At 49.3% G+C, this 12,582-nt stretch overlaps 1 protein-coding gene across 1 annotated transcript in view; it reads left to right on the top strand.

Annotated features, from left to right (window-relative positions):
- Positions 1-12,582, top strand: part of EFL1 (elongation factor like GTPase 1) — a 122,745-nt gene that overhangs the window by 108,112 nt on the left and 2,051 nt on the right. Inside the window, exon 19 of the mRNA XM_045812984.2 lies at positions 6,570-6,754. Coding sequence (XP_045668940.1) covers positions 6,570-6,754 — 185 coding nt within the window. The remainder of the gene's footprint in view (positions 1-6,569; positions 6,755-12,582) is intronic.

Below are 12,582 nucleotides of genomic sequence, written 5' to 3'. Positions count from 1 at the left end.
ATATTTCAGACTCTTGTTACTCCTGAAAGGAATTTTATCTTAGAGTTTGTTATGCCAAAACTTGTCTCTTTCTGTTTCTTTTCCTTTATGTGGTTGAAACGATCCCTCCGAAAGTCTTGGGTCCCCATACATCTGTGCCTGTCCCTCCCTCTCCCGCACTTCTGGGAGAGTAATGGGAACACATATCTCCTCTCCAAATTGCCGACTCGCCTACATTATCTGTTGGGAGTGGCATTTGTCCTTTGCTTTCTGAGAAGACAAATTTTCCACATACCGCATGAAGCCAGGATCAGCTGTTGGCATTTATCAGACCAAAACTCAGGCAGACTGTTGAGTCATCCCCGCTGAGTCAGTGCTCCGTGCCCACTTTCCCATTTCCTTTAGGAAATCACCACCAGGACCCTGCACGAGACCAGGCAGCCCTAGGACAGTCCTTCGAAATATCACTGTGATTGTGTCCTTTTCTCTCCGTCCTGGCACTCTCCACCTGGCCGTCAGACTCCGTTCTGGCACGTTGCAGGAAGAAGTACATATCTTGATCGTCAGGGTTATTTGCCCTCTTCTCTCTTCGGAGCGGAGTCAGTCTTTGGCTGGCCTCCTCCTGGTGCTGGGTCTCTGTACCATGGCCACTGGCCAGCTTTCTTAATACATTCCTGAGACCTAGCTCGCTGCCACACCCTCCGCCTTACAAAGAAACTGTGTTTCGTGACGGTCTGGAATTGTTCCTGAATTAGCCTGAAGCCCTCATCAGCGTGAAGCTGCTTAGAGGTGAGGGGCTCCTCATACGTCCATTTTCTCATTGCTTCGAGAGGTTCTTCAGTAATGACGGCCACGTTCTAGCCCCCAAGGTCAGTACAGCGAGCTGCTCACTTTCTCTGTTTTCCTTTTTCTTACTCAATCACCACCTTCATGGAAGAAGAAACGAGGAGACCTCTATCTTCCCAAGGCCCTTTGCTTCCTGCCCAGATATTCAGAGATCTTCCAGGCTTTGCTGACGGATGCTCTAAATTCTCCAAGAATTGGCACAAGACAAGTAAAAAGACAAGTTCCATTCTTTTTTATTTAGCAAAATGAGTGTTCTTAGTCTCTTAAAAACTTAATTCTTTCTACACAGACTGTTAAGAAATCCTGTAGATTTATAGAATTGCTTATGGTCAGATTGGGACATTCTGCAGAAAAATAGTCATCTTAAAATCACTGTACCTGGGGAAATGATCCCAAGAAAATGGCCTTCTTTACCTATAAACTCTACTTTCTTAAAGGTGTGGGTCTGTTCTCATTTTTACCCATGAAAATTGCCTTTAACTTTTTTCTAAGATTTTTTAAAAAAATTTTATTTATTTACTTATTTGAGAGAGAACGTGAGCAGGAGGGGCAGAGGGAGAAGGAGAGGGAGACTGTCAAGCAGGCTCCCCGCTGAGCACAGAGCCCGATGCGGGGCTCGATCTCACGACCCTGAGATCATGACCTGAGCCGAAATCAAGAGTCAGACGCTCAACTGACTGAGCCACCAGGCGCCTTCCCCTGTAACTTCGAACATCGGACAGCAGAATTCGATTGTGCTTGTGATTGTCTCGTGAGTAGCCGCTGTCTCTCTTTGTGGTCCATCCTCCAACCTAGCAGCTCCTTTCATTCTTGGCTCCTCATGGTTTTTATCTTTGGCAACAACCTCACGTGTGAAAAATAACTTTTTCTGCTAGTTCTAGAGTTTCAATCACAGCGTCGGCTACTGCAGTCCCCCCTGAGTTTTTGGCCATAGGGATAAATGCTCCGTTGTCAGAACATAGGTGCCTTCACGAGTCAGAAACAGCCTCAGTAAGTGTTGCTGTTTACTTTTAGAAACCTCTCCTCTTCCAGATGCAGGGTTCTTTTTACATTTCATCAGCATCTCATAATTCATTTCAACAGAAACGTATGGACATGTATAGATACCTTCGCTGTGTTAAGCATAATTCCTGCTGTGAGAGATGAGTTAGGTGACAAAGCCTAATTATGTAAAACTGTTAAAAAGCACAACACGGTTGAATCCAGTGAATAAATATGGTCTTTCAGTGAAATTTTATGAGAAATTGAGATTAGCAAAATTCGCAACAGGGCAGACTTTTTGAAAGTGATAGTTGTTTGAAATGGACTGTGATGGATGGAATAATTCGGAGTTGAGCAGCTAAGTGTGAAACTGGCTCTCTCTGTAGCACAGCACTGAAGACCACGACGGGGCTCAGAGAGGACTCGTTCCTACCTGGTCTTATAGGAGCTTCTGTTCAGCAGTACGTCTAAGCCTGGACAGCTGGTTGGTTGAAGCCAACTGTACAACCTTACGTTTACTCACAAGTGTGTCTTGTTGAGTGCGGGTCCTTACCTGGTCACCCTGATTCTGCCCCAGTATTGAGTAGGCTTCCAGCCTCCTGTCAACTTTGGATTTGATCATCATGCCTTCTGTACCCGTGGGTGGCTGGTGATCATCATAAGGGCACAGAGCTGCAGTCAGGGTGCTGACCCATCTTGCTGGGGTGGGGACAGCTTGCTGACATGCACTTCCTGCAGACTCGGGGCTGAGTTCCTCTGTAGAAGAGTCCACATTCCCTGCCGTGTCCACAGCGCACCGTAGCTCATGTTTGGTGGAGGCCCATCTGCATCCTGTCAACCACATCTGCTTGATTTAGCAGTCCGCTCGCTCTGCAACAGAAGGGAATGAGGTTAATGTGACCTGATTTATAAGAATCAGAAGTGCCCGCCGATTTCTCTGCGTGTATGTTTTCATTGAAGTTAGACCGCAAGGGTTGCCAACAAGAACAGAAACCACAAGATAAAAGAAGAATCTTCCTCCTTGGAAATCAGTGTGTTGTTTCTCCACTTTCTTTTACAGTCTCTGTCCATAATAGTACATTTTGCATAGCTGTAACCTTATGGTAGAGGAAGTGTGATGTTTTGCTTTTTACATTTACTATTTTATAAGCTGCTTCCATTTGGCTACTTAGTATTCACAGATTTCATTTCAACCTCTGCGTAACAACCCATCAACTTGTTATGCTATAATTTACTTCCCATCATCCCCAAATTGGAAATCCGCATTGTTTCCTGTTTGTTTACTGTAAGAGAAAACATTGCTGTGAACAGCTGCTTCCTTTCCTAAATTCTGAAAAAAAGAAAAGAAAAGAAATCATACCTTTAATTGCCCAACTTCCAGCCCGAATGATTGTAGAGCGTGCAGGCCAGTCTTGCTGCCTATTACAGAAGAAAAGACACACGCGGGAGTATCTAACGCCACACGAGAGCAGGGTAGATGCAGTGAGGCCTGATGGCGAAGAGATGGTTTTGATCTCAGGACCCCGCAGAAGACTCGGGGGAGCAGGTGATATTGAACGGGCTTTAACTCATGGAAAGGACGCGACTGTGGAGTGGGACCAGGCACGCCATCGAGGCCCCCGGATGTGTGCCGCGGTGGGGAGTGCTCCCACTTGGCTGGACGCACGGAGTCTGTGCTCTGTGTGCTGTCGGGCCTGGCAGTCCCAGAGTTTGACATCCTTGGTCGCTGCCCTGGTTACAGAGGGCCTTGAATTCGGGCTGTGATGTTGATGGTGTAGGCATTCAAAGACCAGCCCTGACCAGACTGTTTCCATCAATGAACCTTTTTGTTGCCATTTCCTCCCCTGATGGGTGCTTGCCTCTTGGTGCCTCGCACGCAGTACAGCGGGGCACACGTGCTCTTTGGGCACACAGACAGGTGACTGGGGTATGATGGAGCAGATGTCAGGCTGAAGGGGAGTTGGAGTATTCGCCGAGGCCTCCTGGGTATGGCTGCCAGACGTCTCAGTGAGAGTGGTGGCAGTTTAGAGGGTCCAGGCAGTGGACGCACCTGTCATGAAAGCAGCATGTATTTGGAAGATTCTGTTTATAGCCGTTTTCCTCTGTTCAGTGATCCATCATTATGCCCTAGTTTTAGGACTTAGTTTTAGTGGAATTAAAATTGCATGGCTTAGAATTACACAATTAATTACATTCAGCCTTCATTGCAGTTATTGATCCGAGCCCGCTGGGATGACCCCCGAAGGAAGGGAAGGACCTGGGCCTCTGCATCGCGGCCGCGGGCTCATCGCCGCTGGTCCCCCCCTTGCAGTCTCCACTCCAGTTCACTCATTAGATCCGCCCCGCTCCACCCTGCTGTTTCGTAGTATTTTCTTCTGTAAACCACCTAAAGCTTTTCCTAGAATGAGCTAGCTGGGTCAGGGTTACTCGTTCACACACACTAGCTGTTGTACTAAGGTTTTCTCCCCTGCTGGGAATCTCAGGCAGATATATATGACCTCTAGGAGACAGACCATCATTGCGCTTGTCTCAGAGCTTCAAGACTGTACCCAGAGTGTTAGGTTCAGTTCTGGGCACTACATGCCAAGAGTGGGAAGAGAAGGTCATGGTGGTGCAGATAGGAAAGGGTCAGGATGGAACAGGAAGTGATGGGCCTCTCATGGAAAGATGGGAGATGTTCAGGGCAGAGAAGAGAAAGCCAGCTAGCCATCCCCGAGGAGCTTAGAGGCTGGTGTGCCATAGGAATGACAGTCATCCTGTGTGATAGAAATTAGAGCTAACAAAGTAAAGGGGAGCAGATTTGGGGCTGGAGAGTGGCCCAGCGGGTAGGCGGCCCTGACATGGCCTGGGCCCCACTGGAGGAGGTGAGCTGGAGCAGAGCCAGCAGAATCTCTCTCTGGTGGATCCTGGTGTCCCTTCTGTTCCCCTCTGACCCTCTGTTCAGTTTCTGTAATGCAGACTTCTAGTCTGGACAGTGGGCAGGGACGGTATTTCGTCTCAGGTGTGCTGCATTTGGAGGGGTCGGACTGCACGATGGGGGTGCCTTGGCAGCAGTGGTCAGCATAGGGCTGGTGGGTGACCGGGTAGGGGTGGGGGTGGGGTGTAGAGACAGTCTCAGCAGCCCTGGCATGGCCTCCGTTGTTGAACGCACACAAATGATAAACGAATCAGCTCTCGGCAGGGAGAGTTCAGAGAAGCAAACGGAGACTCAGCGAGTGGTTGTGGGGGTCTTCAGTCCCTGAATTGTTTCTGCTGATAGTCAGAGGGCTTGGGGCCTGAGGGGGGCGATGCTGACCCTGGGGAGAGCCGTCAGCAGCCACACAGAATCGTGAGAGGATGGGACAAGGACATTTGCCATCTGAAAGTGATGGTGATGGGTCAACGAAGCAGTTTTGCTTGAGCCCAGGCCACCAGTAGAGCCCAGAAGTGAGACTCGGAACACTCAGGAAACGGAAGAAAGGGAGCATAAAGTGTGGGAGCTGTGGGGGGAGAGGGCTAGGCTTTTCAGCACTGACAGAATTGTGATTTGTTTGGTTTTCTGCTAAACCTGGAGATGAGGAAGACCCGCTAGAGTGTTCAGGCGTTTTTTCTTCCCAAGGCCGCCACATGACACGATGGGCCTCCTGCCTTTTGTTTTCCTTGGTCCTTCCTGATCCCCACCACCAGGGGGAGTGTGAGTCAGAGAAGTTCGCAGTCAGAAGGCTGGCTCTGGGTGCTCAGTTCCTAGTTGGAAACAGGCAGCTCTGGGTGGGCACAGGCACCCAGGTCACCCCCCTGGCACTCAGGAAGGGAGCGTCGGGGCCCGTGCTGGTGCTCCAAGGAGACGTCTGCCCTGTTCAGCCGCAGCGTTGTAAACCTTTTAGGACAACGTGTTCCTAGATCAGTTATGCAATAAAAACCACTTTTTCTAAGTGGTAGGTGAAATGGGAAGTTTTGATGAGAGTGGCTGCTGGCCCCAGCCGGTTCCTCACAGCTGTGCGATGCTCCCTCTGTCTCTGTTCTTTCCAGAGTGGGTCCTGCTTTCTGGTTGAAAGGAGACTTGTGCCCCAAGGCACTCCTATAGGAGACCCCCGGGAAGACCTCTCCCTCCCGACTGTCAGGCAGCTTTGGGAGGGATGGAATACGAGTCTTAGCCGGGAGGATTTGCTGGCCTTCTGTGCTGTGGCAGGAGACGTTGTTACCAGACTTGAAAGATGCCAAAGACCAGCCGTTTTCAGGGAAATAAAATACTTACGCCGCTTACATCTCAGCAGTTTTTAAAACATGAGCATGCATTTCTATGTATGTGGTTTTCATCTCTGATATAAGAATGCCACTGTGCCAGTTGCTTGTTTCCTAGGCCCAATAGCCTTACGCAGTCACCGTCATATTAGTAACGTCTCATAGTTATTAAAATATTTTAATATTTACCAAGTCCAATCACACTCATCTCACTGGGTTTCATGCCCAGAGACCGCTCATGGGTGAAATTGTATCAGAAGGTCCTTTTCAAAGTCTCCTGCTGCTCATGCCATGTCGGGCAGATTGCCCTTTGGGTCATGCAGCTTGGGGTGGTTTTACTTTGTGTTACCTTTATGTCTCTAGTTTGCTATGGCTTTATTTTTAAATACATTTAAAAAAAAGCGTCCATGCTTTTGTAAACCCACATGGTTGGTAACAGAGTTACTCACTAGTGGATTGTTACGGGACGTGAGTAATCTGGTCTTTGTGTGGCCCTAGACACCTAACGGCTCAATGAATTTAAAAGCTGTATGGCTTTGCAGGTCGGGTCTATGCTGTCTTGTCCAAGAGAGAAGGCCGAGTGCTTCAAGAAGAGATGAAGGAAGGGACAGACATGTTCATCATCAAGGCCGTGCTGCCAGTCGCCGAGAGCTTCGGCTTTGCGGATGAAATCCGGAAGCGGACGAGTGGGCTGGCCAGCCCGCAGCTGGTGTTCAGCCACTGGGAGGTAACAGCCCGAATCCCTTTCCCTGCGCCTCAGGGTCCCGTGCGCTGCCTCCACTCGATGCCAGGCGTAGCAAACAGGGCTTCCCGCGCCGGTTGGCCTTCCTGGGGCGCTGTGCTGTGGGTGGCTCAGAAAGCGTTTGGCTGTCTTTCATCCACAGTGAATGATCCTTGGGTTACGGGTGGCCGGTAATACACACACACACTCATACACACACTCATTCTTTCTTTTTACTGCACATAAAATTTAAGACACAGAACATTTAATCCTATGTTTCCCTTCCAAGATTGATTTTTCTTTGTAGAATGCAACTTTATTTTTATTTATTTTTATTATGTTCAATTAGCCAGCATATAGTACATTAGTGTTCAACGATTCATTAGTGGCATATAACACCCAGTGCTCATCACCACACGTGCCCTCCTTAATGCCCATCACCCTGTTACCCCCTCCCTCCACCCCCTCCCTTCTGTTACCCTCAGATTGTTTCCTGGAGTCCACAGTCTCTCATGGTTCGTCTCCCTCTCTGATTTCTTCCCTTTCATTTTTCCCTCCCCTCCCCTGTGGTCCTCTGCACTATTCCTTATGTTTCACATGAGTGAAACCATATGATAATAGTCTTTCTCTGCTTGACTTATTTCATTTAGCATAATCCCCTCCAGTTCCATCCATGTCGATGTAAATGTTGGGTAACTGTTCTTTCTGATGGCTGAGTAATATTCCATTGTGTATATGGACCACATCTTCTTTATCCATTCATCTGTTGAAGGGCATCTCGGCTCCTTCCACAGTTGGGCTATTGTGGACAATGCTGCTATGAACATTGGGGTTCAGTCTGTATCTTCACTACGTCTGTATCTTTGGGGTAAATGCACAGTAGTGCAGTTGCTCGATCATAGGGTAGCTCTATTTTTAACGTCTTGAGGAACCGCCATACTGTTTTCCAGATTGTCTGCACCAGCTTGCGTTCCCACCAACGGTGTAAGAGGGTTCCCCTTTCTCCACATCCTCGCCAACACTCAAAGATAGATTTTTAAAGAAAAATCACAGACATTTTGAAAGTGAAACTCCCAGAACTTTTCTCCCCGGGGGAAAAATACTTGCGGTGTTTGGAGGGAACAGTTGTGCTTCTTGCCGGGGACAGCTTTCAATTCCTGTGCGTCACATCACCTGCAGTCCCGTCGTGGGGGCTCAGGGTTTCTCCGGCTTTCGCGTGTGGCGGGATGTGTGGCTCACAAGAACACCTCAGTGTCGGTGTAGGTGCAGGTAGGGGAAGAGCAAACCTTATCCGTAGTCGGCTCGGCAAACGTCAGTCCACGTTTGGGGGTGATAATCTCTCCACGTCCACGCTGGGGAGAGATGAAAAGACCGTGAGCACACCCGGGATGCATGGGGAGGTCAGAGCAGGCTTCCCGATGCTTCCCTGAAGGGAGACTCGGGCAAAGCTGAGACCAGAGGCTTGCGTGGCTGGAGGAGCGGTGAGGGAGGAGTGCAGGGTGCGGGCTGGGAGCCGCTGTTAGGTTTCAAGTCATGGCCTCAGGTCCAGGGTAGAATTTTGTAACTACTGGATGTAAGTAGAAAGGCTGGGGTAAGAAAGCAGTTTCTGTTGTCACTTTACAGGGAATAGAAGTAACTTCACAGCGTCCACATTTCCTCCGGTGGTTCATGGTTTAGTGGAGGGAGCATTGGCTCTGGTGTGGGGACTCCCAGCTTCGGATATCCGCTCCACGTCTGACTGGGGCTGACCGTGCGGCCTGCCGAGCTCGTGTCCCCGGAGATAGAGCGCGTGGAGTAGGCGGCCCCGGGCCCGACGCCGTGGCCCCGCTGGAGTGCGCACGCTCACCCGGGCCTGCGCTGGGCCTCTGCTGGGCCCCGCGGCCCGGCCCGGCCCCTTCCTTCGCCGCCGCCCCAGTGAGACTCCGGCTCCTATTTCTCTCACCTCCGTCAGCCAGATGGGTCCTGTTTCGGTGCAGGTCACAGCGGGGTATGTAGTCAGTGAGGGAGTACCTCGTTTTTAAAATGAGTTGTATAGTCAGGTCCATCAGCAAAGTAAAGACAGGTGACAGTTGAGAAAAACAGACGTGGTGGGGCAGATCGTGGTCGGGCAGTCCCCGTCACCTGAACAGAGCCAAGTGCAGCTGCTGATCCGGGACCTGCACGTGCGTCTGCTTCTCCTTCCAAGAGCTCACATTCTTCGAGCCCCTCAAACCACACTCGGTGTTCTTCCGATTTAGGCTCCCTTTTTTTGTCAGTATAATCTTCATTCTAACAGAGATTTACTGTGAAATTTTTCTCGCATTTTGTATCTTTGTCTAGAAACTAAGTGAAGTTTTGGTGGTTTTATTGGTTTATATCTGAAGAGATGTCATTGCTATATTTCATTATGTAGAAAACAGGGGCTCTAAAACATTTACCCTCCTGGTTCATTTCTGAATATAAGTGGGTACTAATTTCCCCCTTATCCACACTCTTACCTTTCCGGTTTTGGTTTTTGGCACTCCGCTTTTAAGTAAGAGCACACACCAGTGAGAAGTAGAAGGAATGGATTTACCAAAGCAGCTCTGAAGAACGACCTCTGTAGTGCGGATATGTCCATGATGCTGTTCCTGAAACATCATGACCGTCCTCTGCCACGTGTTTTAGGGACCAGACGTGTGATTACAGGGCAGCGCAACGAAATGATATTTAGAACCAAAGAGGGATTTATCCCACTTCAAAGAAATAATCTTGAGAGGAAGACGCTTTTTTCATCGGTGCTGCCACTGCTGAAAACTGCCTCCTGAGCCTGCAGCTCACGCTTCGGAATATCTTGAGGGTGACAGGTCATCCATCGCGGGGAGATGGCCTCAGTCCGCACTGGTGACGAGACCGGGTTGTCTGTGTTTGGTCAGAACAGAGAGTGTAGTTAGTGACCCCGGGGTTTCTGCACGTAAGACCCAAAGCAGGTACTCACAGCAGGTGTAATGGCGTTGTGATTGGAGGAGTTATATGTGTGAATTCATGTAGTCTGTTGTTTGTTAGAGATACGTCGTCATTTTACAGTCAGACGTAACCCTGACGGTGCATTTATGAAATGCATTTTAAAAAATCTGAAAGTTTTCATTATTTCCTAATTGCAAACAGGCAGGTAAGGCTGTTCTGTCAAAAGGATCTCGGAGTCGAGTGGCTCAGATAAGGCCGAGCTTCTCTTTGGTGTCTGGGGTGGCAGCCAGGGGTGGTGGGGGCTCACTGGCAGGAGCCCCCCTGGTTTGCCGCCTGTCTCAGCACTTGGCTTCTGCCTCCCACCGTACCCCTGCATTCCAGCATTGCAGCCAGGAAGGGGGGGACATGCTCCCCCCCTGCAGGGACAAGAATGGAGTTTTGCACAAGTCCCGTTGCCTGCAGCCAATCTGTGGCCACGTCTGGTCATGCCCACCTAACAAGGAGGTTGGGAAGTGTCGTCTTTGACTAGATCAGGAGTCAGCAAACTATGGCCCATGACCTGTTTTGGTAAATAAGATCACTGGCATACAGCTGTACCGCTCATGTACACATTTCCTGTGGCGGCTTTCACGCGGAGCTGAGTGGTGGTAGCAGAGACCGTGCGGCCTGCAATCTAAACTCTCCTCTCTCTGACTCTTCACAGAAGTGCGTCCGCCTTGTCCCCAGCCTAAGGATGCCCGCCTGAAATACCTATCAGCAAGTACCCATCTGAGATTGGGCATTCAGAAACAGCTAGTGTAACAGCATCAAGTTTTACCAAATGGGCATTTTTTGTTAATGTGAAAACCACGATGGTTTTTTCAGTCTCCTTTCTCTCTCAATTAAAAAAGAAAAAGGCCGGCAATCTTACATACTTAATAATAGTGTTTTTTAAAAAATGTTACTTTCTGGCCTCATTAGTTTATTAACAGTCAGTCTCTTCATAACTTTAAAGAAGAATATAGTGAAGAATTGAGTGCTGTCCTCTGTCATTCCCCTGCCACCTGTCCTGGTCCTCTTCCCAAAAGCGTCACATCTTTGAAAGTCTTGAAAACGATGTTATAATTAAATGTCATTGATCTGATAGCTTCTGGCTGTCTTGGTTTCCCCCCCATAGCTAGGTTTAGAAATAACGCAGTTGTTGAGATCTGGCTTCTCACTCCAAGGCACTTTCTTTCATTCGTGTTCTATCACACCATATAATTTACAATCAAGAGCTTTTGAGAGAAAGTGCTTCAAAAAATAGAGGAGATAAGATTACAGGCATTTTCCACGAGGAAACCTTTGAAGTCAGCAATCCCATAATTTCTCTTTCTATGTTTTGCCCCTTCTATGAAAAAGGAAGAAAAGGAGCTAATAACAGGCACAGAAAGAAAAATATCCCAGCCAGTGCCGGGTACATGCGTGTCAGCGCAAGCTTGGGATTGGCTGCGTGACCCTGAGCCCACCCCGCGGGGCGGACCAGGGTTCACCCACGGTGAGGAGCACTCAGTTAGGATCACAATAGCACCCGGCAAGCGTTTCCCACCTGCCGGCCGTAATCCTGGTGGCATTTGGGCACAGGACTGACATGGAGCTCCCTGGGCTCTTTCCTTCCGGGCTCTTTTCCCTTTTCTTTTCTTTCTTTAAATGCCCAGGACAACAGCGAGTACTTGGGTGCCTCCCTTCCCATGAAGTAGAAAATGCCATTCCTTTTAGGCTGTAGGGTTGCAAAAAAACTGTTCTCACCATGGGCAGATGAAGTCTGGGTAAACCGGTTAGAAAACAGCATCTTTTCTTCCATACTGATGCCTCTAGGTTGCTGTCGTATGGGGCATGGCACAGTGTGGCGGCTGAGCCCACAGGAGGGGGGTCTGGAGCACCTTCCCGGGAGGAACAGGAAGTTGGCGCTCACCAGGGAGGGGGCGTCTGGAGCAGGTCTCCAGAGGAGGCCTGCAGCAGATGGAGGTGTGTGCAGAAGGCTTGGGGCCTCGGCCGACAAGCTGAGCAAACCTCAGAAGGCCATGTCCGAGACCCACACAAAATGGGATCTTTTGAAACTGCTGGTCTTACATTTTTGAAACAAGGAGTCTGCTCGTAACTTGGCCAGTCTCAGTCGGTGTCTCTCACCTAGTAGCTCATTTCTTGCTTTTTATAAAATTTGTCACTTTTTTAGCAGGATTAACAGCTTATTTGCCACTGTCCCTCAGACCTACTAAGAACACGTAGCTTCTTTACATTCTGTGATGGGTTTATCATCCAGCTGGAGAGGGAAGGGCGCCAGTAACCAGCTTGAAACTCGTCTCCTGCAGTGTAGACAGTCTTTGTGGATGGCCGCCCAGGACTGTTCCATTTCCCGGCTCCTCCCCTTGCCCCTGCAGAGAGGCCTTGTCGGGGGTGGGGGGGATGGTGGGCTCCGATCCGATCCGCAGTGCTCTCTGCATCCCTCCCTTGCCTTTGGAGACGTGTCTGGCAAGAAGGTGCTGTGGCCGAGATTGAAGAGGCATTGCTGCCTGGGTTCTCCTCTAGGATTTTGATGGATTCCTGTCTCACATTCAGGTCTTTCATCCATTTGGAGTCTGTTTTCTGTACGGTGTAAGGAAGTGGTCCAGTTTCATTCTTCTGCCTGTGGCCGTCCCAGTTTCCCAACACCGTTTGTTGAAGAGACTCTTTTCCATTGGATATTCATTCCTGCTTTGTCGAAGACGAGTTAACCATAGAGCTGAGGGTCCATATCTGGGTCTCTGTTCTGTTCCATTGGTCTATGTGTCTGTTTTTGTGCCAGTACCAGCCTGTCTTGGTGATCACAGCTCTGTAATTCAGCTTGAAGTCCAGAATTGTGATGCCTCCAGCTTTGGTTTTCTTTTTCAACATTCCTCTGGCTATTGAGG

Source organism: Ursus americanus, chromosome 28 (assembly GCF_024610735.1).
Source record: "Ursus americanus isolate L20-20 chromosome 28, mUrsAme1.1.p, whole genome shotgun sequence".
NCBI classification, from domain to species: Eukaryota; Metazoa; Chordata; class Mammalia; order Carnivora; family Ursidae; genus Ursus; species Ursus americanus.
The sequence above is the reverse complement of the archived record's forward strand: the minus strand, read 5'-3'. Positions and strand labels throughout refer to the sequence as shown.